The sequence below is a fragment of the Myotis brandtii genome, unplaced genomic scaffold, assembly GCF_000412655.1.
Source record: "Myotis brandtii unplaced genomic scaffold, ASM41265v1 scaffold504, whole genome shotgun sequence".
NCBI classification, from domain to species: Eukaryota; Metazoa; Chordata; class Mammalia; order Chiroptera; family Vespertilionidae; genus Myotis; species Myotis brandtii.
Window position 1 is genome coordinate 3,036,829 of NW_005369217.1, and position 27,556 is coordinate 3,064,384.

Consider the following 27,556-nt stretch of genomic DNA (forward strand, 5'->3'; position numbering starts at 1 on the left):
TGGAAATCATGCAGATAAACACAACAAATTGGCCAGCCCACAATTTATTGATTTTTAAATAAACTAGCTCGCTTCCCCGCTACAAATTCAGTTCTACACGGGTAGTAAAATAAAGCAAAAATCATCACTCTGAACTTCTGTCCCTCCGAGGTTTTTGTTACTGGACAAAGAGTAATTGCCAGCGACCCATCACTGCTCTGTGCCCTAATCAATCCAATTAATAACTATCCGCCTCCCTGCTCTGCTCCAACCTAAGCCACTGTTCTGTACCAAGCACATCATCTGCAGCTGTCTGGGAAGCAAACACCCGTTTCAACAATAGCAACAAGCACCTTCATTATTATTCAAGATTCAACCTTAGGAACATGATCAATGCTCTTACCTCGGGGAAGAAAGTTCTCAGAGCAAAATGTTTGTAGTCAAGGAAGGGAACAGTTCCAAAACTATCAACCACATCCAATTTATCCATCTGCAGCTCAGCAAAGCCTGCAAAACAGAATCCCAAGAGCAATATTTTAACTCGGCAAACAGTGGATAAAATCTTGTGCTGCTTTGTCTAATGCGAAGTCTGACCTTGGTTTTCATTAGAGAAGAAACAATAGATAATTACTTGGTTGGCTGCAGAGAGGAGCTGAAATAAGACACAAAGTCAGGCCCAGACCCTGCTGTTCAGTTGTCTTTTATTACACAAACACTTCTCATCACCATGGCCGCCTCCATTTAAGGGTAAAAAACAACAGCAACAACCCAAAAACGACAATACAAAAAGGCTTGTTTTTCTAGAATGAAATTTCGGAGCCTACCATCGCGGATCTCCTTCCGGAGCTCGCTCTCCAGCAGCTCCAGTTGTTGGCTCTGCTTGCGACTCAGCTCTTTCGACTTGTGTCTGGTCACCCCCACGGCCACTGCTGACACAGAGACCCAGCATCAGATTGACATGTTAACTTAAAAAAACAAAAAGAAAAATGAAAGTCACCCTTCATTGGGTGACTCAGTTCTTATAGAGAGAGACAGAGACAGTGTAGCATCTAAGAGGGGGAATTTATAAAAAGAAACCCCCCTGTGATGGGGCGCTTGAAGAAGAGGGTGCCAAAATGCAACAGAAAACAAAACATCCACTCATCTTAAAAAATGAAGACTAAATCAAATCACCTTTGCTTGTATTTTAGTGTTTGAGAAATAGAGGGGTGGGCAAAAGGAGGCTTACAGTTGTGAGTACGTGAAACACAGTTTATTCTTGTATTATTATTCATTAATTATTGTATTACTTTCCATACAAACAACTGTATTATTTTCCATACTTTTGCTCACCCCTGTGTAAGCCGCGTTGCTTCCCTGATCATTTGAACTGTGATGCCAAATGTCCTACTTACATTATTCCCCAGACTTCTTCTGGGATTTTGGACTCCCAGGACTTTGTCATCTCATGCTGCCATCCCAGCCCGCCCAGCCACCCCAGCCCTGCTTTTCCTAGCAGAACTGTATTTTACAAGTGAGATCTACACAACTATTAAAATGTTCCAAGGCTCATTCAAGCATGGCGATCCCACGGTGGTTGCCTACTGGTTGAATCTGGCTAACTGATGTGCTTTGTTTGGCCCACACAGCGTTTTAAAAAAAATTTTGATGTACACTATTTTTAAATTAGATGATTCCCGTTTTTTAAAATCTCTTGAAAATTTGAAAGATCTGGATCATTGGATCCCAATTTCCCCACAGCATCAGTTTGCTGGAGCTGAGTAGCCGCTACCACTTGAGAGAGGGCATATGTTCAGTGGGTTTTTGCCACAGTCTCCACTACGCTCTATTGCTCTGCGCAGGTCACTTAACTCATCTATGTTCCTGGTCCCTGTAGCCATTTAGTTTGTGAGCTCTAGTTCTGAGCTGCTTTTCATTTTAAGTCTGTTTCCTCTTGTGTTCTTAGAAGAAGAAAAAAGAACTCTTCTCCACAACTAATGTGGCACTTCATACTTCCACTTACCATAGGCATTGCCTTTCTAAGGTTTTCTGTTAATAGTTGCTAATGTCTCCTTCCAGACACTCGCTCCCTCACACGTCCACTCATCCATCTCTGCATCCATTTACCTTGTGTTTATTGAGTATCTGTTCTGTTGCTTATAACTGTGCCGTCTCTGGGGCTAGAGAAGATGAGGTCAGGCCTGGTCCTTTGTCGTGGGTGGTCCTCAGCCCAGCGAGGGGAAGATTTATGTGTATGATTAACTGGCCTCAGGGAATGAACTCCTCTCACAGGGACCCTCTTTTGCCCTGTCGATGATCATTTCAGGTATTTTTTATGCTCTTCCCAAGTTGTCTACCCCTATGTCATATCTGGAATCCAGAATTGGGCATGGTAGCTTACTAAAGTCCTATCCGGGGCTGGCCACGAGTAAGATGACTTATAAACTCTAAATGCTGGGCTCCATTCTGAGAACCAGCTGCAGTTAAGCCGCCGTAGGTAAGTTTCATTCTAAATTCACGTCCACGTTGCGGCCTACTAGGAACCCGGGATCTCACCTTTCCCCACCCTTCACTTTGCTTGTAGAGATTGCTTATGCTCTTTAAGGTAAAGTGGGCTTAAGCTGACACAATGCTTTTGGCTTCCTTGGTATCTGCAAAGTCCTTTAAACCCTCATCTCTCTTCCCAGGGTTCCACGGAGGCCCTGTCCTCGCAGCCGCAGGGAGTCTGCTCTTCAGTCCTCAATCACATCCTGAGTGAAAGCACTCACACACCTGGCCTCGCCTGCCGCCCACGGAGCATCCCACTGTGGCTTCCGCTGGCGATCACAGCCACGAAAAGCTCACTGCTCAGTGGCTGTGGCCCACTAGCTCCCTTTACACGCAGTGAGCAGTGCTGCCCAGAGTGCAGCCTGGGGAACAGAAGTCCCGAGTAATGCTCCTGGGAAGAACGCGTTCCGCATTCAACTTGGGAATTACTGCATGCCCCGCCCTTCCTTGAAGATGTACAATGCATGCTACGGTTAAGACTGTTGACTCTGCAAAGTGGTCCAGGGAGAAACTGTATTTAATTTTGTTTCCTCCAGCCTCACTCCCATCTACTGGTAGCAAGGTCTTTTTTATCATGAAACTTTTATTAAAAGAAGAAAAACTTTCTAGAATAAAATAATGACAATTGACAATTGTTCAATATTCTTTTTTTCCCCCTAAATGGTCTCAATGCTTTCTGTGAGTTACTTCTTTTAATCCTCTCCATATCACAACAAGGTAGGCCCTTTGACTGTAAGGCAACTGGAAACAGAGATGCTAAGGTCTAACCTTAGGAACGGACCTAAGGTCATACAGCTAGTAAATGGCAGAGCAGGGAATGAGCCCAGCATTAAACCTGTTTGGTTTGCTGCCTGCACAGCATAGATAGAAGCAAGATGAAGTGGGGAAAGAAGCAATATCCAGACACGGTGTTTCACTGTAGACCACCGTGTGATCTCTGCAAGTTCGGCTTATGCAGCTCACTGTGGATCTGTGGTTTCTTTCTATATTTGCGGCTCAACTTTATTTCTCCAGGGACGTTTAGAAACATTAAGGAAAAAAACAGAGGAACAATATAAGTGGCCTGTGGCTGTAGAGAAACTTGGTTTGTTTCATTACCTTTCAGCCAACTGGGATCTTTGGTTACAAGCAAAGGTTATTTGATTTAGTTTTCATTTTTAAGATGAGTGGATGTTTTGTTTTCTGTTGCATTTTGGCACCCTCTTCTTCAAGCGCCCCATCACAGGGGGGTTTCTTTTTATAAATTCCCCCTCTTAGATGCTACACTGTCTCTGTCTCTCTCTACAAGAACTGTAAAGCACCCTAAACATGAAACCCTCAACATGAAGCTGTTATTCCCATCCCGAAGTGTGATTTGGGTTTTCGTGCATTAATAGTAAACTGAAGCAAACAGCCCCTGGAAGCTGAAGCCGGCCTGGAGAGAGGCCCCAGGGAATAATTTTTCTGACAAAATTAAACGGGCACTTACCAAAGATGACGATGACGAGCAAGATGGGAAGGCCAATCAGAAAGTACAGAGGGGAAGCAACTGATTCCTTCTCGACATCGAGCTCCAAGTTTCCCAGTTTGACCTAATGGAACAAGGAGAGTCATCAGACCCAATGGAGTTTGGTACCAATTTTCTCCCCCCACGTGGTTTCCCCCAAGATACAGAAAGAGATGGAAGCTAAGTGAGATATCTGAGTTCAAGTCCCATTCTGGAACAGATTAGCTCTGTGACCTTGAGCCAATGAAGAACATTCTCTGTGCCTTGGTTTCTAGATATATCATTTGAGGTGTCCTAGGTTAGACCTGGAGATTTTAGATCTGCAGATACCAAGGAAGCCAAAAGCATCGTGTCAACTAAGCCCACTCTACCTTAAGGAGCATAAACAATCTCTACAAACAAAGTGAAGGGCGGGGAGAGGTGAGATCACAGGTCCTTTTTGCGCTGGGGGTTTAAAGAGGTGAAAACTTGAAGGTGAGAAGCCCCTTACCCTTTGACCAAGGAAACAACAGACTTTCATATTTTCTACATCTTTCATTTTCTGGTCAGGCCTATTTTTTTTTAAAATATATTTTTATTGATTTTTTACAGAGAGGAAGGGAGAGAGATAGATAGTTAGAAACATCGATGGGAGAGAAACATCGATCAGCTGCCTCCTGCACATCTCCCACTGGGGATGTGCCCGCAACCCAGGTACATGCCCTTGACCGGAATCGAACCTGGGACCTTTCAGTTCGCAGGCCGACGCTCTATCCACTGAGCCAAACCGGTTTCGGCATGGTCAGGCCTATTTTAAATGAAGCAAAACCCAGTTTGGCAATTCTTCCTAGATGATCCCTGAGGGCTTTTACCAATTTTAGTTTTTGGTTATAAAAATTCTGTACAACTTTTAGAGGAAAAAACTCACTATCAAGCCTTAGTTTTGCATCAACACACACACACACACACACACACACACACACACACACACACACACATATTCAGGCACATTTCCACCCCTGGAGCCAGGGCAGTCCCTCTGGAAGCATCTGAGCAAAGTGCCAGAGCACAGATTCTGGACCCCAAAAGAGAGCCCAGGTCCTAAGACCCAGCCTTGCCCCCTGCTCTCCTTACCAGCTGCAGGAGCGTGAAATAGTTATCAACCATCCCATCCTCACGTTCTTCGTCTTTAAACTATAGCATCGTCATGGCTACCTGTGCTCTATAATTTAAGTAAGTCAGCTCATGGCACTCCTGCTTAAAGCCCTTTAGTGTCAGCTCTCTTGGCTCCCACCATTCACTCTCCAGCTCCCTCAGAACATTCCCCTTGCTCCCTCCACTCTAGCCCCACTGGCCTTCTTGTTCCTCCTCAAATGCACCAGGCAGGCTTCCGACTCAGGGCCTTTTGCAACCTCTCGCTCCCTTCATCTTGCTCACTCTACTGCAGGTAGCCCACGGCTCATTCCTCTCCTTCTTGAGCTCCTTACTCAAATGGCATCTTTATAGGGAGAACTTTTCTTCCCACCATCAAGAACTGAAGGCACTGCCCTCATGTTCCTAGTCCCCTCCCTGCTTCATCTTTCTCCATAATAATTACCAGCATCTAACACTTTTTAAAAAATATTTTAAATTGAGGAAGGAGGGAAGAGGAAGGAGGGAAGAAGAAGGAGGAGGAGGAGGAGGAGGAGGAGGTAAAAAAATATTTTAAATTGAGGAAGGAAGGAAGAGGAAGGAGGGAAGAAGAAGAAGGAGGAGGAGGAGGAGGAGGAGGAAAGAAGAGAATCAAACCCACAACCCAGGTATGTGCCCTGACCTTTTGGTGTACGGGACGACACTCAACCACCCGGCCAGGCCATCTAACACAATTTTCTTTTCTTTGCTCTGTATCTCTTTAGGTAACCTCCATAAAGGAGAGTGCTTTTGTCTCGTCTCCTCTGCTGTCCACAGCACAGTGTGGCACTCAGGAACTATTTCATGAATAATGGAGAATGCTAGCATTTGCTCTTCTCAGCTAACTGGACATAGGGGAGCACTAGTGAGTTTAGCAGTTGTTATTGATTTGATGACGATTATTACCATCGTTACATCCAACAGATGACAAAGGGAGGCCCGGCGAAGCTAAGTGACTCATCTAAGGCCACACGGCTATTAGCTGGTGCAGCTGGGACATGAACATATTTTTGTTTTGCCTTCCAGTCTGAAGTTCTTTTTTTCCTGTCCTTTATCCAATTATTTATGACTATAGGTCATAAAGCATTTTTTTCCTGTTATAGACTGTGCAGAGCCTCATATGGCATAAACACTATAAAGGGAGACTTCTAATATGTTTCCCTTCCCCATGGCCTCACATCTTTATTGGGGGACATAAATATACCAGGGATGGGGCCCTCAAACATGGCTGGGAAAAGATTAATCACAGCGAGTATGACTTCATGGTGGAGGAAGCAGCCACCACCCAGAGAGGATCTGGCCTCCATGAGACCTGAATGCTCCTCTGAGTGGGCTAGAGAGGCCCCCACTCTGGGGTTCTGCTGAGACTGTCATCTCTGCATTTGGGAAAAGAATGACAGCTCATCCGTCAAGGGGTGTGGAGATTCTGTTTGCAGATGCTACAGTCTCAACGTATGGCTAGAACAAAAGCTATCAAGACTCATTAGCAGTGTAGACAATGGTGTGTTCACCGCTCCGACATTCAAATAGGCGCGGGGAAGAGTTCTGGCAGCTATTTCGGAGGGATTATGCCGGGGCTTGCAATACCAGCTTTGTTCATCTTCTATTTAAAGTGAAGATCTGAAGAATCAAGAAAGATTCCATTCTGGTTCAGCCAAGGAGTTCCCCCAAATAAGGCAGCATGCAGGGCGGTCAGGTGACCTACGTGAACTTTCTTGGACGAGGAGGCAATGCTGCTTGCAGCTCTGATGCCTTTAATTTTGCAGAGGATGGTGGTGAGATCTTGATTTCGAGTAATGTTTTCAAAGCTGCAATTTAACTGCTTATTTTCCCCATGGAAGAGAGTAATTTCAATGTCTTTCTTGGAAATGTTGAAGTTGTCATTTTCTTTCTGTGAAGAACAAAGCGAAGATGAAGAAATCAGGGTGAATGTGGAAACTCACAAACACAGCACACCTTTCTAGTTGAGGGGGGCACAGCCCACACGGAACAAGAGAAACATACCAGAATTTTTACTTCCAATTCTGTGTCCACCTCGGGGTCAACCCGATACCCTGTAAACCTGGGGTCCTCGAGGTACTGCAAGCTTCCACAATCCAAGTAGGTCTCCTGAACTTTCAGCTTCACAGTCACATTTGTACGCACTTTTGAACTCTTTAAACTGGGTGCTAAGAAACTGCAGTAAGTCGCCACGCACTGTTCAGAGACCTGAGGGAGAAGCAAAGGGCATTTCACAACGTTGTCAATGGGAACCAGCTCTGGGATTTAAGAACCAAGTGACCCAGGCAACTGAACTTCTTTGCTTGTTTTCTCATCTGCCAAATGGGACAGCAATACCACCTACCTTGCAGGGCTGAATTAACCCTACATCAAAGTAAGTGAGATGAGGGGTCATTAAGTTAAATGAGGGCTACGTTACATGAGATTATCCACACAAAAACGCTTAGAATAGTGCCTAGCTATTGTTATTATTAATACTGATGACAATGAAAGCAGCCAGGGGATGCTGTGGGGGAAAAACTGGTACGCAGAGAGAAGTAGGCTTGAGAAAGCAGAAGGCTTGGCACCAGTGGGCCTGTGTGTCCTTTGCTTGGGTCCTGGGAAACCCCCGGAAAGAGGACAGGAACCCCCGTGAGGCCCAAGCTGGCTGAGCCATGTCGGGAACCTCCTGCAGCTCCAGCAGAAACCACTAACCACAGGGAAGAAAGGCTCTGCAGGCCCGACGGAAAATAGGGGAACACAAGCTACAGGGACAATGCATTCCCCTGGGAAGAAGAGCACGAAGCTGGAAACAATGCAGAACGGGTGCCCCACTTCACAGGTTTATGTATAAAAACTAACACATAAATATTGGCATTTTCAGGCGCAGAGAGAGGGGCAGAGGAAGCTGCTGGGAAAGAGAGGCTGACGAATGTTTTACAGAAGAGCAATAAGATGTGTGGAAAGGAATTAGTCAGATGGGGGGGGGGGGGGGCAGTTTCCTCTTTTTATTTACTCTCTAATACTGGCATATACCAAGGAGGCAGGAAGAGGCCAGAGGTGGGAAAATCTGATGCAAAGGGCTGAGATGCGGACAAGCAAAAGCTCCTTCTCCCTTCACACCTTTCCAACGCGGGCTCCGGCTCACATTCTGGCGCGGCGGTAAAAACCACCGACCTGCTGCCCTGCCTACGCAGCAGCTGCAACCCCAGCAGGCCGGCTTCCTATTAGAGGTGTCTTCTAGGAAGATGATCGGTGATGGGGCCACCCTAACCTCATTATCCTCAACTCTCTCAATTTCCATACCAGTTATCAGCTGCCACTATCAAAAATGCTTTTTTTTTTTTTTTAGTTTCCAAGCAACTGCTTGGCCAACCTCATTGGCCATCTTATTTGCTTTCACTCCTAAAATGGAGCTACTCTGCAAGGTTCCACCCCAGGTGCTCTTCTTTGCTTCTTCCGCGCGCTCACTCCCACGATGCTGTGCCCATTCCCCCTCTCACGGCAGCTTTGCGAAGAGGACAACCATCTCCAGCTCCTCACTCGGCCCGGCAGTCCGGACTTGCCCCCTTGAGAACAGCCCAATGGACAGCGGAGTCACCGGACCCGGTCACGTCTCAAACACACCTGCACTTAGCATGAGCACTCTCATCGGTCTCCTGGCCTTTTGTCCGTCACCGCCTCTCCCACGCACCATTGCCAACATGATCATAAAGGCACCTATACTTACGCCACTCCCTGCTCAACGACCTCCAATTCTCCCCCTGCCTCAAGAATTGAGGGCAAAATCTGTCTGACAGCGAGGCAGCTCTCCAGCCAGCCCTCTCGCTCATTCCCAACCCGCCCTCTGGGTGCCAGCTGACACATTCCCACCACAGGCCTGGGAGTGACCTGTCCTCGTCCTCTGCACCTGAACTGGCCTTCCGGTCCCCACCTATCCAGTCCTACCCAGCCTGCTCCACTCGCAGACATTCTTAACCCCTCCCCACTTAATCCCCCTCACGTGGAAACACATAGCCCTCTTGGACTTATGGGGTTTCTGAGCGGGTCGGGAAGCAGAGGCCTAGAATTTGAGGACACCCCATGCTTTCAATGTCAATGCCAGTGGGGATCGGCTATTTCCCTCCATGAAGGCAACGTGACCATCTTATTTATTTTTTCCCCTGCACCCATCAAAATGTTTTGCCCACAGTAGATGCACAATTAGTTCTACTTGATCTAGGAACAGCGCTGGGAGGGAGAGCAAGTCCACTCACACATTCAGGCCATGCCTCTGGTCAGAGGGTCAATCTATGCAAACAACTCAATGGGATGTGATCACATCATGGGGACATGGTCTGGAATCAGATACCACGTGAGGCTTGGAACTGGCTCTGAAGTACGTCAGCAGGCGGTCATGTGTGTGACAAGGCCGTAAGGATGACTTAGGAAGGCCTCCTGTAGCCTGAACCCACACTGGGGCCAGGCTTGTGAGCGCTCACGTGGTCAGGAAGTGGTTAGGCTGGGCCCCAGCAAGGCTGCAGCTGTTGCATTTCATTAAAGCGGGACAAAAAGGGAAGAGAGGGTGAGGAGAGCATGCGGGAGGAGTTTAGACCTGCACTCAGAAACCCCAACCTGTATCTGAAACCCATCATTTCTTGTGATGAGGCCCATGTGTGATTTCTGTTGGTGTAAGAACTGAGTGAAGGGTAGACACCAGACCGCTGTGTGGAGAGATGAAAGGCAAGAGGAAGCGAGGTCAGAAGGAAGGGACCAGGTCGGGTCAAAGAGACAATGGCAAGAGAAGAAGCCTGTGATATGACCTCTGAGACTTTAGAGGTCACTGACCCGCTGAACCACAGCTCTCGGTGAGATGGAACACCCCCTGCTCGCCACAGGAATGCCATTTTTCTTTACATCACGCCTTCACCACTCACACAGCGTTTTCACACATATCATAAACATTGCCTCATTAGTGACTCGCCACAAATCATACACGGAGGAAATGGCAGGTCCTGTCATACCAAGTTCTTTCCTTTCCTCTGTGCCTCAGCTTGAAATACTCAACACAGGTATAAGGTCTTATTATTTCCGTTACAGCACAGATGGTATATATCATACAACAGGTACGAGCATATAATGTCACAAGGCACAGAAATAAACCATATCCCCCAACATATTTTGGTGTTATAACAAAATCATCCTTGAAAATAACTATTACAAAGCAGCCGAAGACTTACGTTTATGTTTCCTTTTAGCTCATGTGAAATGATTAAGTTGTCAATTACATCAAAATTTCTGCCCATGATGGTTATATTTTGACCACCACTGCAAGAAACAAAGCAACAATAAGAGTTTCATAGTAAACAGGCCTTTGCATTTGTGAACAAAGCTACCAATTTATTCACACTTACCATGAAACTCAGGTTTGAGAGCAAATTAACAAATCTTAATTTCAAATGCAGGACACATTTTAGAAGTCTTTTTAATGATACTGGCTACAAAATCATAATTTTTAAGATACATACATATAAAAAATCATGTCAGATCCTATTATAATTTGTAGGAAATGCCCAAATCCTTTCATGGAATTTTGAGTTTGTTGTGTCATGTTGCCACATATAATCAGATCATCAGCTGTATCTTGCAAAGGTTTCACTGAACAGAATGTTGTTTGATTGCTGCTTAATCTATATGAAGATTCTTCAGTCTAACAATTTTCAAAATCAAACTCCCTACCTACCAATTATATTTATTTAGGGAGACAGAAAACACTTTGGACAAGGTAAAATTATAAGTGACAGCAAACCATATAAATAACAGCTACGTTCTATCTCTCCAAAACCAAGCCTAATGAGTTCATATATTCTTAGCACATAATCGCATATAAGCAAAGTGGTCATTAGATGTGAAATAAACAGCTGTTCACAGCTCTGGCTGCCCTCACACCCTCGTTCATGTAGGTCACTAGACACTCATTCCAGGGGACAGGAGCCTGGTATGTCAGCTGGGCCCATGACGACAAGACCAGGACGTGGGCACGAGCAGGCTAATTTGTGTAGGGCAGAAGAAAGACATCGAGCCCCGAACCTTCCCGCCACAGGAGAAAGGGCCCAGCTGGCCTCATGCCAGCCTGTCGCCATTACTAGAAACCAAGCCAAGCGTGGCCCATGGCGGGACCCCAGAGCCATGTTCTTGCCCAGGAGTCACCGAGAGACACAGGCTCAGAATGTCATAGGTGACTGGACAGCAAGAAGCCTCTTATTTTATGGCAAAGCAGAACACTGGTGTCTTAGAGCACAGCACCCCGGGAGCCTGGGCAAGTCATTTGAACACTCCATGCCTCAGTTTCCTCATCTGCAAAAGGGGCCACTCAGAGTAGAGCCTTTCTGCCTGTGAGCATTAACTGAGTCAGTAGCTATTCCACAGCAGGCATGTGGGGAGTGTCACGTCAATGTGCGCTTTTATTCATAGGAAGGAATTAGACCCAGAGCAGGGACTGTCATGCTTGGGCCTTGGTTTGGAAATGTCAGTTTTCCTCACGCCACTGTTATGGGTGGAACTACTGAAGTCCTAATCCCTAGTACCTCAGAATGTGACTACTTTTGGAGATAGGGTCTTTAAATAGGTCATTAAGGTTAAAGGAGGCCATTGGGGTAGGCCCAAATCCAGTATGACTAGTGTTCTTATAAAAAGAGGAGGTTAGGACACAGACAGGCACAGGGGGAAGACCATGTGAGGACACAGGGAGGAGAAGGCCATTTATGAGCCACGTAGAGAGGCCTCAGAAGAAACCAACCCCGACAGCACCTTGATCTTGGACGACCAGCCTCCAGAAGTTTGATGACATAAATATCTGTTATTGAAGCCACCCAGTTTGTGGTACTTTGCTATGGAAGCCCTAGCAGCCGAGTGTGTCCACCTCTCGCTTAATCTTAAATAAGAATATTCAAAGTGATTTTCTTTTTTCTTTTTAAAGCTGCATCTGTAGTTTCACCTCCTAGACAGTACTTTGAAAATAAGCTTCATGCTGTGTTAGGTGAAGAAACTATTTTAGGGTTATTTTCCAAAATCTGAATGTGAATTTAAATTCAACTAGGGAAATAATCTTTTTCTTTGGACTCATCTGGAAAGGTTTATTTCAGAATTTCCATCTCTCATTTAGGGAAAAATCCTTGAAATTAGATACTGCTTTTGATTTAGACAGTTCCCAATACTTCCTCCAATTATTCAAAACAGCTTATTCTAAGGTTTTCAAACAAAGGATGTAAGAAGGAAAAAGCTTTGTGTCATGGTAGAAGTGAGACAGAGTGAAGAGGGTTACGTGTCTGTAGCAGGTGACTCCTATATGAAATTGAGTGAAACTCATGAACTTCATGCACCTGACCTTTTTAACCACCACGAGAGAAAAATCTGACTCTAGAAAATACCTGATCCAGGTGGTAGCAGGATAGATGAGGGAACAGCGCGGCAGAGCGATGTAAGACAAGGACCCCACGGAAGAACAGTTCCCGCCGTCGAACTGGATACACACATCCTTCATCTCTTTCCGGCTTGATGGCAGGGAGAATTTCATGTGGGTGTCATTTAGCACGTGGCTCACCCGTACTCTAGGAAGGGGTAGAAACAGAACTCATATGAAACAGACAGCCCAGCTGCTTACCAACAACAGTTCATGACCAGCAGACAATTGCTGACTAATCAGGGCCACTTGTCCTGTTGGGGTATTATCCCAGGCAGGGTTCCTCTTTCTTTTGTGAATGATTTGTTTTGTGAATCCTCACCTGAGGATATTTTTCCATTGCTTTTTCAGAGACAGTGGAAGGGACGGAAGTGTGTGTGTGTGGGGGGGGAGGCAGAGGGAGAGAGAGAGAGGGAGAGAGAGGGAGAGAGAGAGAGAGAGAGAGAGAGAGAGAGAGAGAGAGAGAGAGAAACACCAATGTGAGAGAGACACACTGATTGGTTGCCTCCTGCATATGCCTCGACAGTGGGGGCGTGGGGAGGGAAGGGAGCAAACCTGCAACTAAGGTATGTGCCCTTGACCAGGAATTGAACCTGCAGCCCTTTGATGCACAGGCTGACACTTTAACCACTGAGCAACGCTGGCCAGGGCTCTTTATTCATTTTTATGTTTCTATTTGCATTTTTCTTGGAAGTGAGGGAAGAAGCAGCCAATAGAAAGTGGAACATGGACTGGGTATTAAGTTATATTAAGGAATTACTGTTAATTTTGTTGAGTACAATCATGGCACTATCCTTATCTGTTAGAGATACATACTGAAGTATTTATGAGTGAAAGGATATGGTGTCTGGGATATGCTTCGAAAAACTCTGACTGCAATTCTTCCTTTCTCTCCAAAAAATGTGGAGGAGATGGATGAAACAAGATTGGCAAATGTTGGTAAGTTCTGAAGCTGGCGGATGGGTACAGAGGTTCATACACTCTTCTCTCTTGTGTATGTTTGGAAATGTCCATAATGAAAAGCTTAAAAAAAAAGAGAAGTTCCAGTTGAGCTCCGAGAGGGTAGAACCCAACCCCGGGCAGAGGGGGGAATTCTGCTGTACGAAGAGCACTGAGCCCAGGACTGAAGTCCACACGGAGGCCCAGGGGCACAGAATCCATCAGCCATCGGAGCCAAGCTGCCTAGCAACTTGCTCCAGACTGGAAATGAGCTGGGACTCCCCCGGTGCGCCTGACACCTGCAGGGTGTGCCCTTGCCACCCTTCAGGAGTCAAAGCAGAGCCTTCTACAACATGCCCCCTGGAACCTGCAGCCTCCTCGGTGCATCGTGTCTGCAGTAGGCATCTAGGCACTATCATTAGGACTGGGTTGTGTCTGGACAGTACTCAGTGTAATTATGCTACAGGAGAATTTATTATTACAAAGGACATGTGCATGATAATTAACTTTCACACACAAACCCTTTAACTTGTAATAATAGATTCAAACAGTAAGGCAAAATCAAAAAGCACACGGGTCAGTTTGTACTTACGCCTCCTCAGATTTTCATTCTAGCTCTTGGAAACTCTTCACAAAATAACTGGTAATTGAAATTCAAACTTGTTTATAAATTTTAGAAGGAAAGAGGCGGAAATGTGGGTCATTCCACTACCATTCTCCTATTTTTTCTCTTTTAGAGTAATTAGGCTTTAAAAAATACTATATTGAAAGAGTTTGGGATTACAGCACGAATTCAGCTGCAGGATTAACTGGGCATTATGTTTACTGCTCGTGAACTTGGGTTCACCACACAAATGTGGTTAGCGAAATGCTACATGCAGAAAGGTCTCTTACTCATTGAATTTAATAACTGCAGTATCTCAAGACACATTCGGAATTGAAATGAGAGCATAAAGAGTCCGGAACAGGGTGAAGCTCTGAAAAACGACTTACTTCCCAGGGAACACACAGGTGTCTAACTTCAGATTTCGTTATACAAAATGACAGGCTTTTGCAAGAAGGTGTTTAGCCAGGATAAATGGCACAATGTGAGCTGGATAATTCTGGTAAGTAGCAGAACAGAGGAAAGCCATCGGTGAGCAGCTTTCCCCAGAAGGTGACAGACATCCCAAATTTACTACTAGGAGGGGAAGGGGATGGCAGCTATATGTGGCAAATGAATTAAAACAGAAAATCAGTAAATAAGTGTGGCAGATTGAAACGCTGTACAAATCTGTTTTAGTAGTTAAAAACCAAAACACCACGCTTCAGCAGATTGCCGTCAATGCATTCCCATGACGGGGACAAGCTCAGTATTATACTTCATGTAGATGGCAACGTCTTATTTCAAATTAGCCCAGATTTATAAAAGCTAACAAGCACAAAACTCAAATTATCTATCATGCTATTATCACATATCTTTTTTTTGGGCGGGGAGGGGTGGTAGCATTGGTACAACACTGTCAGTGAGACAGTGAAATGTTTTCTCTCAAAAGTTTCTTTGAAAGGATGAATTAGGAGAAAAGAAGTCATAGAAATAATGATGTCAAGTGGTACACTGACCAGTTATTTTTTGGGTTGGGGTATTTGTTTCTTCTTTTTTTAAATACTAAATTATATTCTATTTAGTTATTATTTGGGCCTGAAATTAATCCAATAAAAAGAAGGCTATAAAGAATAAAATGGATCAGAAAATTTCTTCTTTTAACTTTGGGCCATCTACTGAAGAGTTGCTATTATTTTCCCATCAAAATCGGAGGTACTCGCTCAGTTGGTATGGCTCAGTAGTTGAGCATTGACCCTGAACCAGGAGATCACGGTTCGATTCCGGGTCAGGGCACATTCCCAGGTTTTAAGCTCAATCCCGAGTAGGGGGCATACAGGAGGCAGCCAATCAATGATTCTCTCTCATCATTGATGTTTCTATCTCTCTCTCTCCCTTCCTCTCTGAAATCAATAAAAATACATTTTAAAAATATATGAGGTACTTGACTGTTTTTTTTCTAAGTGGATCATCTTCAAAATGATATTTGATATTCAAAATACTTGGTTTTGTTTAATGAAAACAAATCAAGACCCAAAACAGACAACATCCTGAAACTGTTGTGTACTGAGATTTTTGGGGGTAATGTGAGACAGATTCTTTCACAATTAACTTCAAATGTAGTATATAAATGATTTTACTATTAAAAATGTATTATATCAAATATTCAGAGTAATTGGTCCACTCTGGCACATGGAAATAATTTGACTACATAATGATTATATTTGGCATAAGTTTTAGCGTTTCACCACATTATTGAGAAAAAATTACTAATATTTGAACTCACACATCCTTATCACAAGTACTGGTTCCTTTCAGGATCATGACGATGTTATCAGACGCCCGCGTGAAGTTTGCTCCTGTGACTATCACGTTACTTTTCCCTAAGGTTGATATTTTCTGTGGCTCAATGGACTTAACAGAGAAGACCTATTGGAAATAAAAGATTAAAACACAAGATCAAAGCTAAGAAATGGCATTGCTCCAAAAAAAATCTGTTTATGCGCTGCAGTTCGAAGAAATCACTGGGAAATTACAACATTTTGCAAACACAAGCAGACAGTGTTTAATGAAATCAATGAATTCAAGGAAGAGCGCTGAAGATTCATGTCTCTCAACACGCGACAGCATGAGGTCAAACCAATTAGTCTTTGTCTCACAAGACAGTTGAAAATATAGTTGAAGAGCCTGACATTCTGTCTGAAGAGTGAAATAGCATGAGAGTCTCAAAAATGCTAGCCGCCGTCCAGCCCCTGGAGGCTCACAATGTAACAAAATGAAGAAAGAGACAAGGAGTCCACTGCTCATGGGCCAACGACAGACTCATCATTAGTTAGAATAAATGTCATTTTGGATAACTTTAATTCCCAAGGAAGCCGTTCCTGTTTTGTTTTGTGTGTGTGTTTTTTTTTTTTTTTCAGATAGGCTATTTGAATCAAGGAGTATATTGTAGGGAGAAACCTGGTCAGTCACCTAATATCAAGTAGTTGGTTGCCTAACCCATGTGGCCAACCATTGCTTCTCCACAGTTTTCAGATGCCACCATTTCCTCCGTGGTACCCATTGCAAGCTTTATCAGGCCTTTCTTCATCAAGTAAGTTTCCCTTGGAAACCTGATACCTGGCCCTATATTATGCACCTTACTTCTTCATTTTCAACGTCTAATCAAATTCCCTTAAAAAAAAAAAAAGCCCTAGCTGGTTTGGCTCAGTGAATAGAGTGAAGGGTTCAATTGCGGGTTCCATCCCCATTAGGGGGCATGCAGAAGGCAGCCGACCAATGATTCTCTCTTACCATTGATGTTTCTATCTCTCTCTCCCTCTCCCTTCCTCTCTGAAATCAATAAAAATATATTAAAAAATAAATTTAAAAAAGACCTTTTTGATGGCAAGAATCATTTTCCTTTTCAAAGCTAAAACAATCCTGATTTCTTACTTTTCTCCTATAGATGCTGCCACCTATCATTGTGGTGCTTCTGTAGAGCATTACCGGCAAGTCTGTATTCTCCTATAAGTACCGCGCGCTAACCGATTGTGCCACTGGAGCTCCTGTATTCTCCTATAATGTGGTGACTAAAACTGGACAGAAGGTTCTAAGATTCTGGCCAATATAAAGTACAACAGATCTTTAGCGTGAGTGACTCACACTCTTGATATCTGAAAACAAACTGTAGGTCCAGAAATGCATAATCATGTAGAATTTGGTCAAGGCCTAAACACCGAGTGTATCCACTTGGAGGATGAAGTTTAGGAGGAAGGCTTTCCTTTGCTGGGAAAGGTTCAGTCACATCCAATACCTGCCTATCATCTGCTTCTTGAAGCAGCGTAGTATTCTCGGCTCCTTTGTGTGTGTGACACTCACCAGGATGGCCTTGCTGGGCTGCTGGGCCCGCCCATCCCACTGAAAGGGGTGCTTGATCATTCTGCCGCTTGGCAAACACAGGTGCTATATGGTAGAGCCATCACCATCACTCATCATCACTATGGATTGGTTTTTCCGATTGAGGTAAATCCATCGTTAATGTCATTACAGCAATGATGTAATGTGACAGAGAATTGATTTCCGTGGCAGAGTTTATTTTAATCGCCTGGTAAAGGACTTTAGCCCCATATTTATAGAATCATGGAGGGCCTGAAAGGGTCACTTTAATTATTCTGTTATACTTGAGTGCATTTTATGGGGGAAATTATCTGCAAGAGTGGTCCTTGGAATGGAGGGATTAGCAGAGACTTAAAGATAAATCCCTTGCAAATGTCAAGTGTGTGTTGTATAGCAAAAGGCTTACTCTTTGCTCTGACATTGTGACAGCTAAGTGAAGAAGTATTTACCAAACACCTGCAGCGTCCCTAGAATAGCGCTAGGTGCTGTGGGGGCACATAATGTGTGTACTAGGTCAGGAGCTGGCAAACTACTGGATTTGTCTGTAGCAGCCAAATCCACCCTATGGCTTGTTTCTTTATGGCCCATGAAAATTTGTCAAAAAGAAATAGTAATAATACATGACATGTGACAATACATGAAATTGAAATTTCAGTGTCCATAAAGAAAGTGTTTTTGGAACATAGGCACACCCACTCATTTGTGCACTTTCTTTTTGCCTGTGTTTTTCCATTGGTTTTTAGAAAGTGGAAGGCAGGGAGGGAGGGGGAGGAAGAGAGAGAGAGAGACATATTGGTTGCCTACCACACAGGGGCTAGGATCAAACTTGCAACCCAGGTACGTGCCTTTGACTGGTAATTGAACTCACAATCTTTCGGGCTGGCACTCTAACCACCAAATCACACTGGCCAGGGCATCTGTGGCTACTTTCACACCACAGTGGCAGATTTTAAGTGTTACAATAGAGACCTCATAGCTCGCAAAGCCTAAAACATTTATTGTCTGGCTCTTTGTAGAAAAGTTTGCTGACTCCTACACTAGAGGAGTCCACTGTCTTCCTAGGGGGTCAAGAGAAACCGTGCATTTGTTTTGTTTTATGTGAACATCAATGTAGACTCATATTTATATCCAAGCCGAATACGATTCCCAGGTCCTTTCTGCTTCTTATATTTATACTGTTGATATCTATTCAAGCAAATGCTACTTCTCTACTCTGAGTAGAGGGTCAAAAGAGCCTTATAACGAATGTACACGAGGTTTTGGAGGGGTTTATATTTTGTTGCTTAAATGGCTCTACAAACACTATCAGAGGACCAGCCATGTCGCCTTCTTAACTTTTATCTCCCCCCCCCGCCCCCTGAGGAGAGACAGCCCTGCCACTTCAAAAGGATTTCATTTGAAACCCTTATTGTTTAGAGAAGTTTCCACTGGTGTCTAGGATGGAATCCAGCTCTGGACTATCTCATGAAAGCAGATGCCTCCACTCTGCTTTCAACGAGGGTCAGATTAGTTGTCCTTTGTTTGCTTGGAGAACCTCTCCTAATCTTAATAAGTGAGTCAAAGAGCTACCAAGAGGACCTCATTAAACCAACGGTGCAGGTACACACACACACACACACACACACACACACACACACACACACAGGTTAGGTAGCTACATGGCTGTGCTATACGACTGCAACAATTCTTAGAAATATAACATTTTCTATTTTTACTGATAAAGATTTTTAAAATCCAGTACAGACTGAAGGCAAGGAATGAGCTCCCCACAACTGTTCCACACACTTACTATTTTAGGTTGATTTTTGTATTTTAATCGAGAGTTAATTCACCATCTGACATGAAGTAGTGGGCCCCACAAGCTTATACATAGAAGGGTTTGGGTAACTTAAAAACGTAATCTAGCTTGAAACAAAGACAATTTCTACAGGGATATTCCTCCCCATCCTCTGTCCAAGGATTTCCACATATCAAATCAAAAAACCATAGAATGTAACCCTCACAGCCCTGTGGTGTCCAGCAATTAACCGCAGAGTAGCCTACTCCCTGTCAGTTACATTTGAAAGACTTAAGAGTCATTTTTAAATGGTTGCCCAACTTTAAATTATGTAATAAAATAGTATGAGCTCCGGTTGCTTAAATCACTCCACTCCCTGTTTTGTACAAGAAAGCACATCAGAAACGGGTTAACTAGGCGATTACAGAATACCCAAGTAGTTGTATTTTTTTAAAAAACAAAGTCGTTTAAGTTATTGGAAATAGAACACCACTAAGAAATAGTCATCTTTGAAAAGGTCTAAGAGGATTACTCCCGACAGAAAGAGTACCTTTTGTGAAGTCTGACGTCAACACAATTCAAACTGCCATGACATTAATGGAGAGGACACTGCTAGGATTGAAAAGAATATTGGAAAGAGGTACATTAGGAAGGCTCAGTTTATTAAGGCCAACTTGTTCTCTATTAATCTGTTAAAAAGAATCTGAATATAGCAAAGCTCTCTGTGGGCCTGGACCTGAATCAACATTCAGTAAAATGTCTCTCAGATTTTCACTCATGAAATTAGTTGAAACAGGACTGGATGAAAGTCACGTGGATTCAAACCCAGCTGGAAATCTGAAACCAAAGGACCTTAGAGAGATGAAAGGTAGCATAACTAATTAAAGGAAAGCCTCCTGTAGGGCTCTACAGGGGTGAGGATTTGGTTCAGAATTATTTAACGTCTTTATTAATGACTGAGCAGGGCAGAAGTAATATATTAATGAAATGTACAGATTGAGAAGAGTGGCAACCAGCAGTGGAGATGGTAAAGTGTAAAAGGAGGTGAGAGATGGAAAGAAAATACAATCCCACCAAAGAAAAATTAGAGAACTAAATGGATCAAAAAGGTTATCCATTTGCTGCTTGGGCCCCTGGTACAGACCTCAGAAACTTGAGATGTAACTTCCAGTTGGTCCTGGGAATGGGCAAGAGCTAGAATGCCGACTGAGGTAGACCTGCGACCTCCAGGGACAAGGTGATGGACCACAGCCCCTTGCTGAGAGATCAAGGCTCACTTCTCTGACCTGGGGACTCTAAGGTGAGGCTGCCATGGCCCAGGGTGGGGCTGCCAAGGCCACCCCATAAAGCTGCTACCCTTTGTCACTGAGCCTTCCTGGTGTGGCACCTCAGAACCACTGGCCGATTGGACTGGCCGACCAGGACTCCATGACCAGGGAGGGCAGCTCTCCCTCTCCAGCAGGGACCCCTGGTTGAGGATTGAACCCAGCCACTCAGGATCCACCCTTCTGCTGGGTTTCACTTTGGCATGAGACTCTTGCTGCTCCACTCTCCTAAGGGCCTCAGTTTCCCTTCTGTGTTAGAGAAGATGCCGGCTTTGCCTGGGTCTGACTCCATCACTCTGACACCCCAACCTACCCGTCTCCTCTGGAGGCTCGATACTAACACGCTCCTCTCACAGCCTGCCCAGGCTGGAGGTCTTTGTCCCACCCGTCTGCGGCACAGATGGGGCAGGCGTGGCAGCCAAATGCCAAGAGAAGCTAGTATTAGTTTCCTCCCTTCCAGGTTGATTATTATCATCAATACCACTCAGTTTACCATTTGTTTATTTTCATCTAAGGTCATACAATGTAGAGTAGTGGCCAAAACTGTGGGTTCTGCCATTAGACTGCCTTGGTTCAAGTCTCTTGCCTGTCGTTTACTTCCTGCTTACCCTCTGTAAAATGTCCTGGTCTATAAAACGGGCAAAATTGGTCCATCGTGAGGCTGACATAAAGAGATACTCGGGGCTGCGGATACAGCATAGGTTCCACTAGCATCAGCTATCATTACTCAGTGCAGTACGTTCTGGCATTCCTGCTTCCATCCTTTTCTCTTATGCACATTCACCTGTTGCCTGAAATGAATCTCACTTCCTCCAAAATATTGCAAGTTTTACAACGCAAGCTCCATGAGGGTGCACACTTTGCCTGCCTGTCTAGCACAAAGTAGGTGTTCAATAAACATATTTTGAACGCATGAGTGAATGAATGAACAATTGGCAGTGAATCCCACAGCACCCAGTACAGTGGTGAGCCCACAGGAGCTACTCAACAAGGTACATATTAAAGTTAATTTCACTTTCAAAGGCAAGGTCCTTATCGCCTATGAGAAATTAAAATGCATATTCAAAAGTGATGGAGGAAGAGAAAGAAAGGAATAGTTTGAATGTAAATTCCTCTAGAGGAGACATGGCTGTGTATGGTTTATTTCTACACTTTGGCGATAAGCCTACCATCAAGAACAACAAATATTAGAACAACATCATTATCACAGATCTTCACAACCTCCCTTGAGAACAGGAAAGAGAGCAGCCACTCTTCTCTCAGCAGGCAGAGGCACTAGATAGAAGACTGTTAAGAAAAGGAAGGAAAAGAGGGTGGGGCAGGGTGACAGGGCCAACCGTCTCTGAAAGCACTTCTCAGCCAAAGGTCAGACACTGGGTTTTGAGTCCGTTTCCCTATGTTGGCGATGCTTTTCCTGAATCCAGTCCCTGGTAAATGACAGCACTTATCCTTAGGTCAGAGTACAGGGTTGGGTCATAGGTCATGAATCTGTGCAAGGGCAACAGGCCCAAACTGGGATTGAACCAGAAACCCTATCTCCTAAGTATCATGTCCTGGGATGAGCAAATTCATATGCTAAAAAAAAAATAAGATCTCATGAATCAGCACTATGGGCATATAAGACTAAATTAAATCTCAGGAGCATTCTAATGCCTTTGAGGAACAGAGTGAAAACTCCTAGGCCTGGCTGGAAGGCCCTGTAGATGCAGGCTCCAGGGGCATTCCAGACCCATGTCCCATATTTTCCTGCAACCTTCTGCTCCAGCCAAATTGAATCACTTGGGGTTTCCTAGAAGGGGTACCCCAGAATTTTCTGGCACCCCCACTATGCCTTTGCTTATACTAGTCCCTCTGCTTAGAACACCCACTCCTTAGTCTCCATGCGTTTGGATGCTTCTTGTCTCTCAAAGGTCAGCTGAAATGCCATCTCTGTCAATCAATCTACCCATCAATCAAAGACTTAACGAACCGCACCCATGAAGTGTTTTTCACTGCCAGGCACTGGGTTTACATAAACAGGGATGACTAAGATAAGGCCTGAGGCACAGAGAAACTCTCTGGGTTTGTATACTTTCTGGTACTTTCCCCATCCATGTTAACATTTCCTATCTTGTACTCTTACTTATGTATTCAAGTATGAGATTCATGAGCCTGATGGCAAGAGAGGTCCCTGATTCATTCGTGTCCTCCTCATTGCATCCATGGAGCTCAGTAAAATGGCATCTAACAGGTGCTCCATAAATACCTGTAGGAAGAACCAACCCAAGCTCAGCATCATGAGCTTAAGACCGTGTCTGCAACAGTCACGTCGCATGTCCCCAGTGCCTGGCACCGTGCTGAGTGCTCAGTAGATGGGTGATGTGGGAGGATGCCTTGACGGAAAGCTCTCGATGGCTTTTCTGCTGGGAAGAGAGGGTTCAGGCCAACATGGGGACCCAAATCAGAAATCTGAATTTTCCCATTCCACACGATAGTGAAAGACAGCAGTGTTTCATGGAAAATGAGAAATTCTTCCTGTGACAAATAACTCTGTTCTCTATCAACCAAAACTGAGATTCTGTGCTGAGTCATATACTTAAAGACAACACATTTCAGTATCAACAAACTGCCTCTCCCCAAACTAAGAAGCACCCATGGAGAAGCACTGATGATGGGGCTGGGCTTTGTTTATCTTCAGCCTCCTCCTGCTCTCTAGTGAGCCCAGTAATTTTAACCATACAGCATCAAAGGTCAACATATACAGGAAGACAGTACAAGAAACCAGGAGTCAGTGACTTTAGTTTTTCCCCTTTAAAATAAAATAAATTTAAAAAGCCATTGCCTGGACATTACTCAACAATGAAAAGGACCAAACTATTGATACATAAAGGAACTCAGATAAATTTCCAGAGAATTACATTGAGTTAAAAATGCCTAGCCAAGAAGGGTACATCTGGGCGATTCCATTTATAATATGATAAAATCATAGAAACCGGGAAGAGATCAATGGTTGCCTGGGTCAGAGGTGGGGAGTGGGAGGGTGGAGGGAAATGCATATGGCTGTAGATGGGCAACACGGGGTGACAGGGCTGCTTTGTTGTCAATATCCTACCTGTGAGGTTGTGCTATAGTTTTGCAAGATGTTAGTTACTATTGGAGGAAACTGGGAAAAAGATATATGAGATCTCACTGTATTGTTTTCTTATAACTATATGTGAATCGACAATTATCTCCAAAAACAGTTGAATTATTTTTCTAAAACGATCTTGAAAAAGAACAAAGTTGAAGGATTCACACTTTCTGGTTTTAAAACTTATCACAAAGTTACAGTAACCAAAACAGTGTGTTATGGTTATAAAGCTAGACATATAGACCAATGGATTATATACAGAAATAAATCCTCACATATTTAGTCAAATTATTTTCAACAGGGAGGCAAGATTATTCAGTGGGAAACGAACAGTCTTTTCAACAAATGGTGCTGGGAAAACTGGATATCCACCTGCAAAAGAATGGAGCTGGGCCCTTTCCTTATACCATATACAAAAATTAACTCAAAATGGACCAAAGCATTAAGTCTAAGAATTAAAACTATAAAACTCATAAAAGAAAATGTGGAGGAAAAGTGTAATAAAACTGGATTTGGCAATGATTTCTTGGGTACAATATCCAAAGAACAGGCAACAAGATAAAAATCTGTAAACTGGACTTTATCATTACATTAAAAAATTCTGTGCAAAAGACATAGTCAGAAGAATGAAAAGGCAACCTACAGAATGTGAAAAAATATTTGCAAATCACATACCTGGTCGGGGATTGATATCTGGAATATATAACAAACTCCTACAACAACAAAAAACACAAACAACATACCAAAACGATGGAAGCAACCCAAATGCCCATCAACAGATGAATGGAGAAACAAAATGGGGTCTATCCACACAATAGAATATTATTCAGTCTTTAGAAGGAAAGAAATTCTAAACATGCTACAAAATGCATGAACTTTGAGGACACTATGTTAAGTGAAACAAGCCAGTCACAATAAGACAAATCTTGTATGATCCTACTTTTATAAGGTACCTAGGGTAATCTATCTCAGAGACAGAAAGTAGAATGGTGGTTGCCAGGGTCTGAGTAGAAGGCAAAATGGGGAGTTATTGTTTAATGTGTATAGAGTTTCAGTTTTGCAAGATGAAATGTGTTCTGGCAATGGATGGTGGTGATGGTTACACAAGAGTGTACACGTATAAAAGGATGGTAGAGATGGTAAATTTTATTCTATGTGTATTTCACCAAAATTTAAAAAACGGAAACAACAAAGAAAAGTTTAATTTTTTAAAAAAGTCACTGCCTCCTTGATCCCAGTTCCTGTAACTATGCCTTAGTTTTATAAATCAATGGGAAGAGAAAGGTCCCTCACTTAACAAGCCCATCAATTATTAAGACCTCAAAGACTTTTAAAGTCTGAAATATTGGCACACCAAGCTTTTGTAATGCTTTTAATTAACTTCATAATCCATTTTCATTCCCATTCCCATTGCCTGCTACTTAATTTACCTAAAGTTACTGTCAACTTTTCGGTAGTGATTAAAAATGTGCTACTTATTTATATTGGCACTTGACCTTAAAGAGCAGCAATTGGATAAATCAAAACCACAGATTAGTCTTGGAGTAGAAAACTGAGCCTTTAAAAAAAAAGTTGTTCTGTTTCCTCCTACTAGACCCCAAGGTTAATGAGAATAAGAACTTGCCCTTTTGTTTTTCACCACATAGTAGATGCTCAATTAACTTCTGTCCACTGAAGGAAGTCAGCACTTCTCTCTTCTCGAAGCACAGCCCCAGTGTCTGCCTGAAAATGCTTATATTGTCACCTCCTCTCTTTCAAATATGTCTATTAGTTGATTGGTGAATAAGAGGAATTTCCAATGAAATTTCATGGAGAATAACCATTTTTGAGAAGTGGAGAGAAAGGTAGATACATTATATAGAAATAACTCTTTGTTTTGGAGTTATTAACTACTGGTTAGATTGTCTCTACAAAGTAAAGAAAAGCAATTGGAATGTGTTTAGTGTGTCTACTTTGCATGCTCTCCCTTGCACATAATCCCCAGAAATGCGATCATAATATGTGGTTCGAACTGAAATCCCCTCAGTGCTGTGTGTTTTACTTCCTCCTAACTCTCCCCAAGTGAGCCACAAAGTCACCTTTAAAATTTTACTCCTCCCAGAACAACATTTTTCACAGTTACAGAATTTTAATTTCTTTTATGTGAATGTGCAGTCTTTGATGTACTGAGCCAATTAAATGAAACTTGGTTTAAAACCAAAGGTAAAAAAGGGAATTTTGGTATAAAGTAAAAAAGGGAATTTTTAAAAAAGGAACCCAAAGTGGTAGTTGTTATGGTCACTTAAAGGGGGATTTTCCCATTATCAACAGAAAAACAGAGCCTGACCTGCCTGCCCTGGTTGGTTCTGTTCATCTTATTCCCCTCGAACCCGCCTCCTCCTGCTGTCTTGGATGGTTCCGGCTTCTCAACAGCAACTTGACAAGGTTCCTGAAATGAAGCACATCCTTCAACATCCAAATAGGAGGGAAGTTCAGAGTTTAAAAGAAACACAAAAGACAGGTGGGGCGGTTACCAACATTTATTTTTGGTTAAACCTTGATATACCAAAAATGTCACTTTACCTGGTTTCTGTCGTAATCAGAAGGGCTGCAGGCCGTGAAGGGGTGGATACACTTTCTCTCACTTTTACACCAAGCACAGCCAGTTCCAATACACGCTGGGCATCTGGCCATACAGAAAACCAACTTAATTCCTACATTTTTAGGAAAATCTTCATAGCCTAGAATTTCCCTCTGTGATGTGGCATGGGAGGATTTACGTAAAAGAAGAAGAAAAAATCCCTAGACAGACTGATGAACCCCAGGGGAGAGCGGAGAGGGCAGTCTTCTGGGGCTGGGGCCAGAGCACTGACTTGGTGGACCTGCTCTGGGGGTCTTTGACTGATTGACTGTCTTCACACCCACAGGAGGGTTACCATGGAAACCTGAAGCTGGGTCACCGGCTGCACAGGTAGATAACAGGAACCCACTGAAGCTGTTTCTGAATCTACTTCTGCTATTTGTCTACCCTCAGGTAAATTCCCCTCTGGAGGCTGGTCTCCCCCTCCCACCCTCACCCTGCCTATCTCAGCAGTAACACCACCAACTGCCCAGAGGGAATGGGATGCCAGTGTTTGCTTTTTAATTAAATTGAGGAAGAATTGTGTCTACTAATCAAATAGCCTATCATGTATGGATAACAGCGGAGGGCCTGAAAAGCACTTACAGGATCATCAGAGTTGGAGAACAACAAATATACAAATAGAGGTTGTTCTGGAAACAGGAGGCCACAGGAAGGCCAGGTACAATGAGAGGACTAGCACAGGGAAAGGGAACACCATTCACATTTTGTATGTTCTTCAAGAAATGCCAAAGCAGCCCTGACCGGTTTGGCTCAGTGGATAAAGCATCGGCCTATGGGCTGAGGAGTCCCGGGTTCGATTCCAGGCAAGGGCATGTACCTTGGTTGTGGGCACATCCCCAGTAGGGGTGTGCAGGAGGCAGCTGATCGACGTTTCTCTCTCATTGATGTTTCTAACTCTCTATCCCTCTCCCTTCCTCTCTGAAAAAAATCAATAAAAATATATTAAAAAAAAAAAGAAATGCCAAAGCATTCTGAGATTCTGACCCATAGCAACTGCCATTTCAGTGGGAGAAGAAGACCCAGCTCAGTGTTTATCTGAGGGTGCGAGGGCAGGTCTGCGATTTGCATTCCTATCCTCCGCCCCAGGAGTGACTGCGGTACTCTGCTTCCCTCGGGGAAAGAGCATCGCCCTCTGGGAGCTGTGGGTCTGAGGTCTGGTTGTGAATCACTGGCTGTGGGAGATGAAGCAAGTCACTGCTTTGTCTGGCCTCCACGCAGGGGTGGAGAGCTGCTTTATGTTTCAGCTCCCTTTGAGCCATAAA

The 27,556-nt window shown here is 43.8% G+C and overlaps 1 protein-coding gene across 1 annotated transcript in view; it reads right to left on the bottom strand.

Annotated features, from left to right (window-relative positions):
* Positions 1 to 27,556, bottom strand: part of PLXNC1 (plexin C1) — a 158,145-nt gene that overhangs the window by 49,756 nt on the left and 80,833 nt on the right. The window contains exons 8-17 of the mRNA XM_014548340.1: positions 26,234 to 26,336; positions 25,998 to 26,099; positions 15,869 to 16,011; positions 12,529 to 12,708; positions 10,339 to 10,426; positions 7,145 to 7,348; positions 6,846 to 7,031; positions 3,974 to 4,076; positions 804 to 908; positions 383 to 486 (exon numbers count right to left, since the gene is read on the bottom strand). Coding sequence (XP_014403826.1) covers positions 383 to 486; positions 804 to 908; positions 3,974 to 4,076; positions 6,846 to 7,031; positions 7,145 to 7,348; positions 10,339 to 10,426; positions 12,529 to 12,708; positions 15,869 to 16,011; positions 25,998 to 26,099; positions 26,234 to 26,336 — 1,318 coding nt within the window. The remainder of the gene's footprint in view (positions 1 to 382; positions 487 to 803; positions 909 to 3,973; positions 4,077 to 6,845; positions 7,032 to 7,144; positions 7,349 to 10,338; positions 10,427 to 12,528; positions 12,709 to 15,868; positions 16,012 to 25,997; positions 26,100 to 26,233; positions 26,337 to 27,556) is intronic.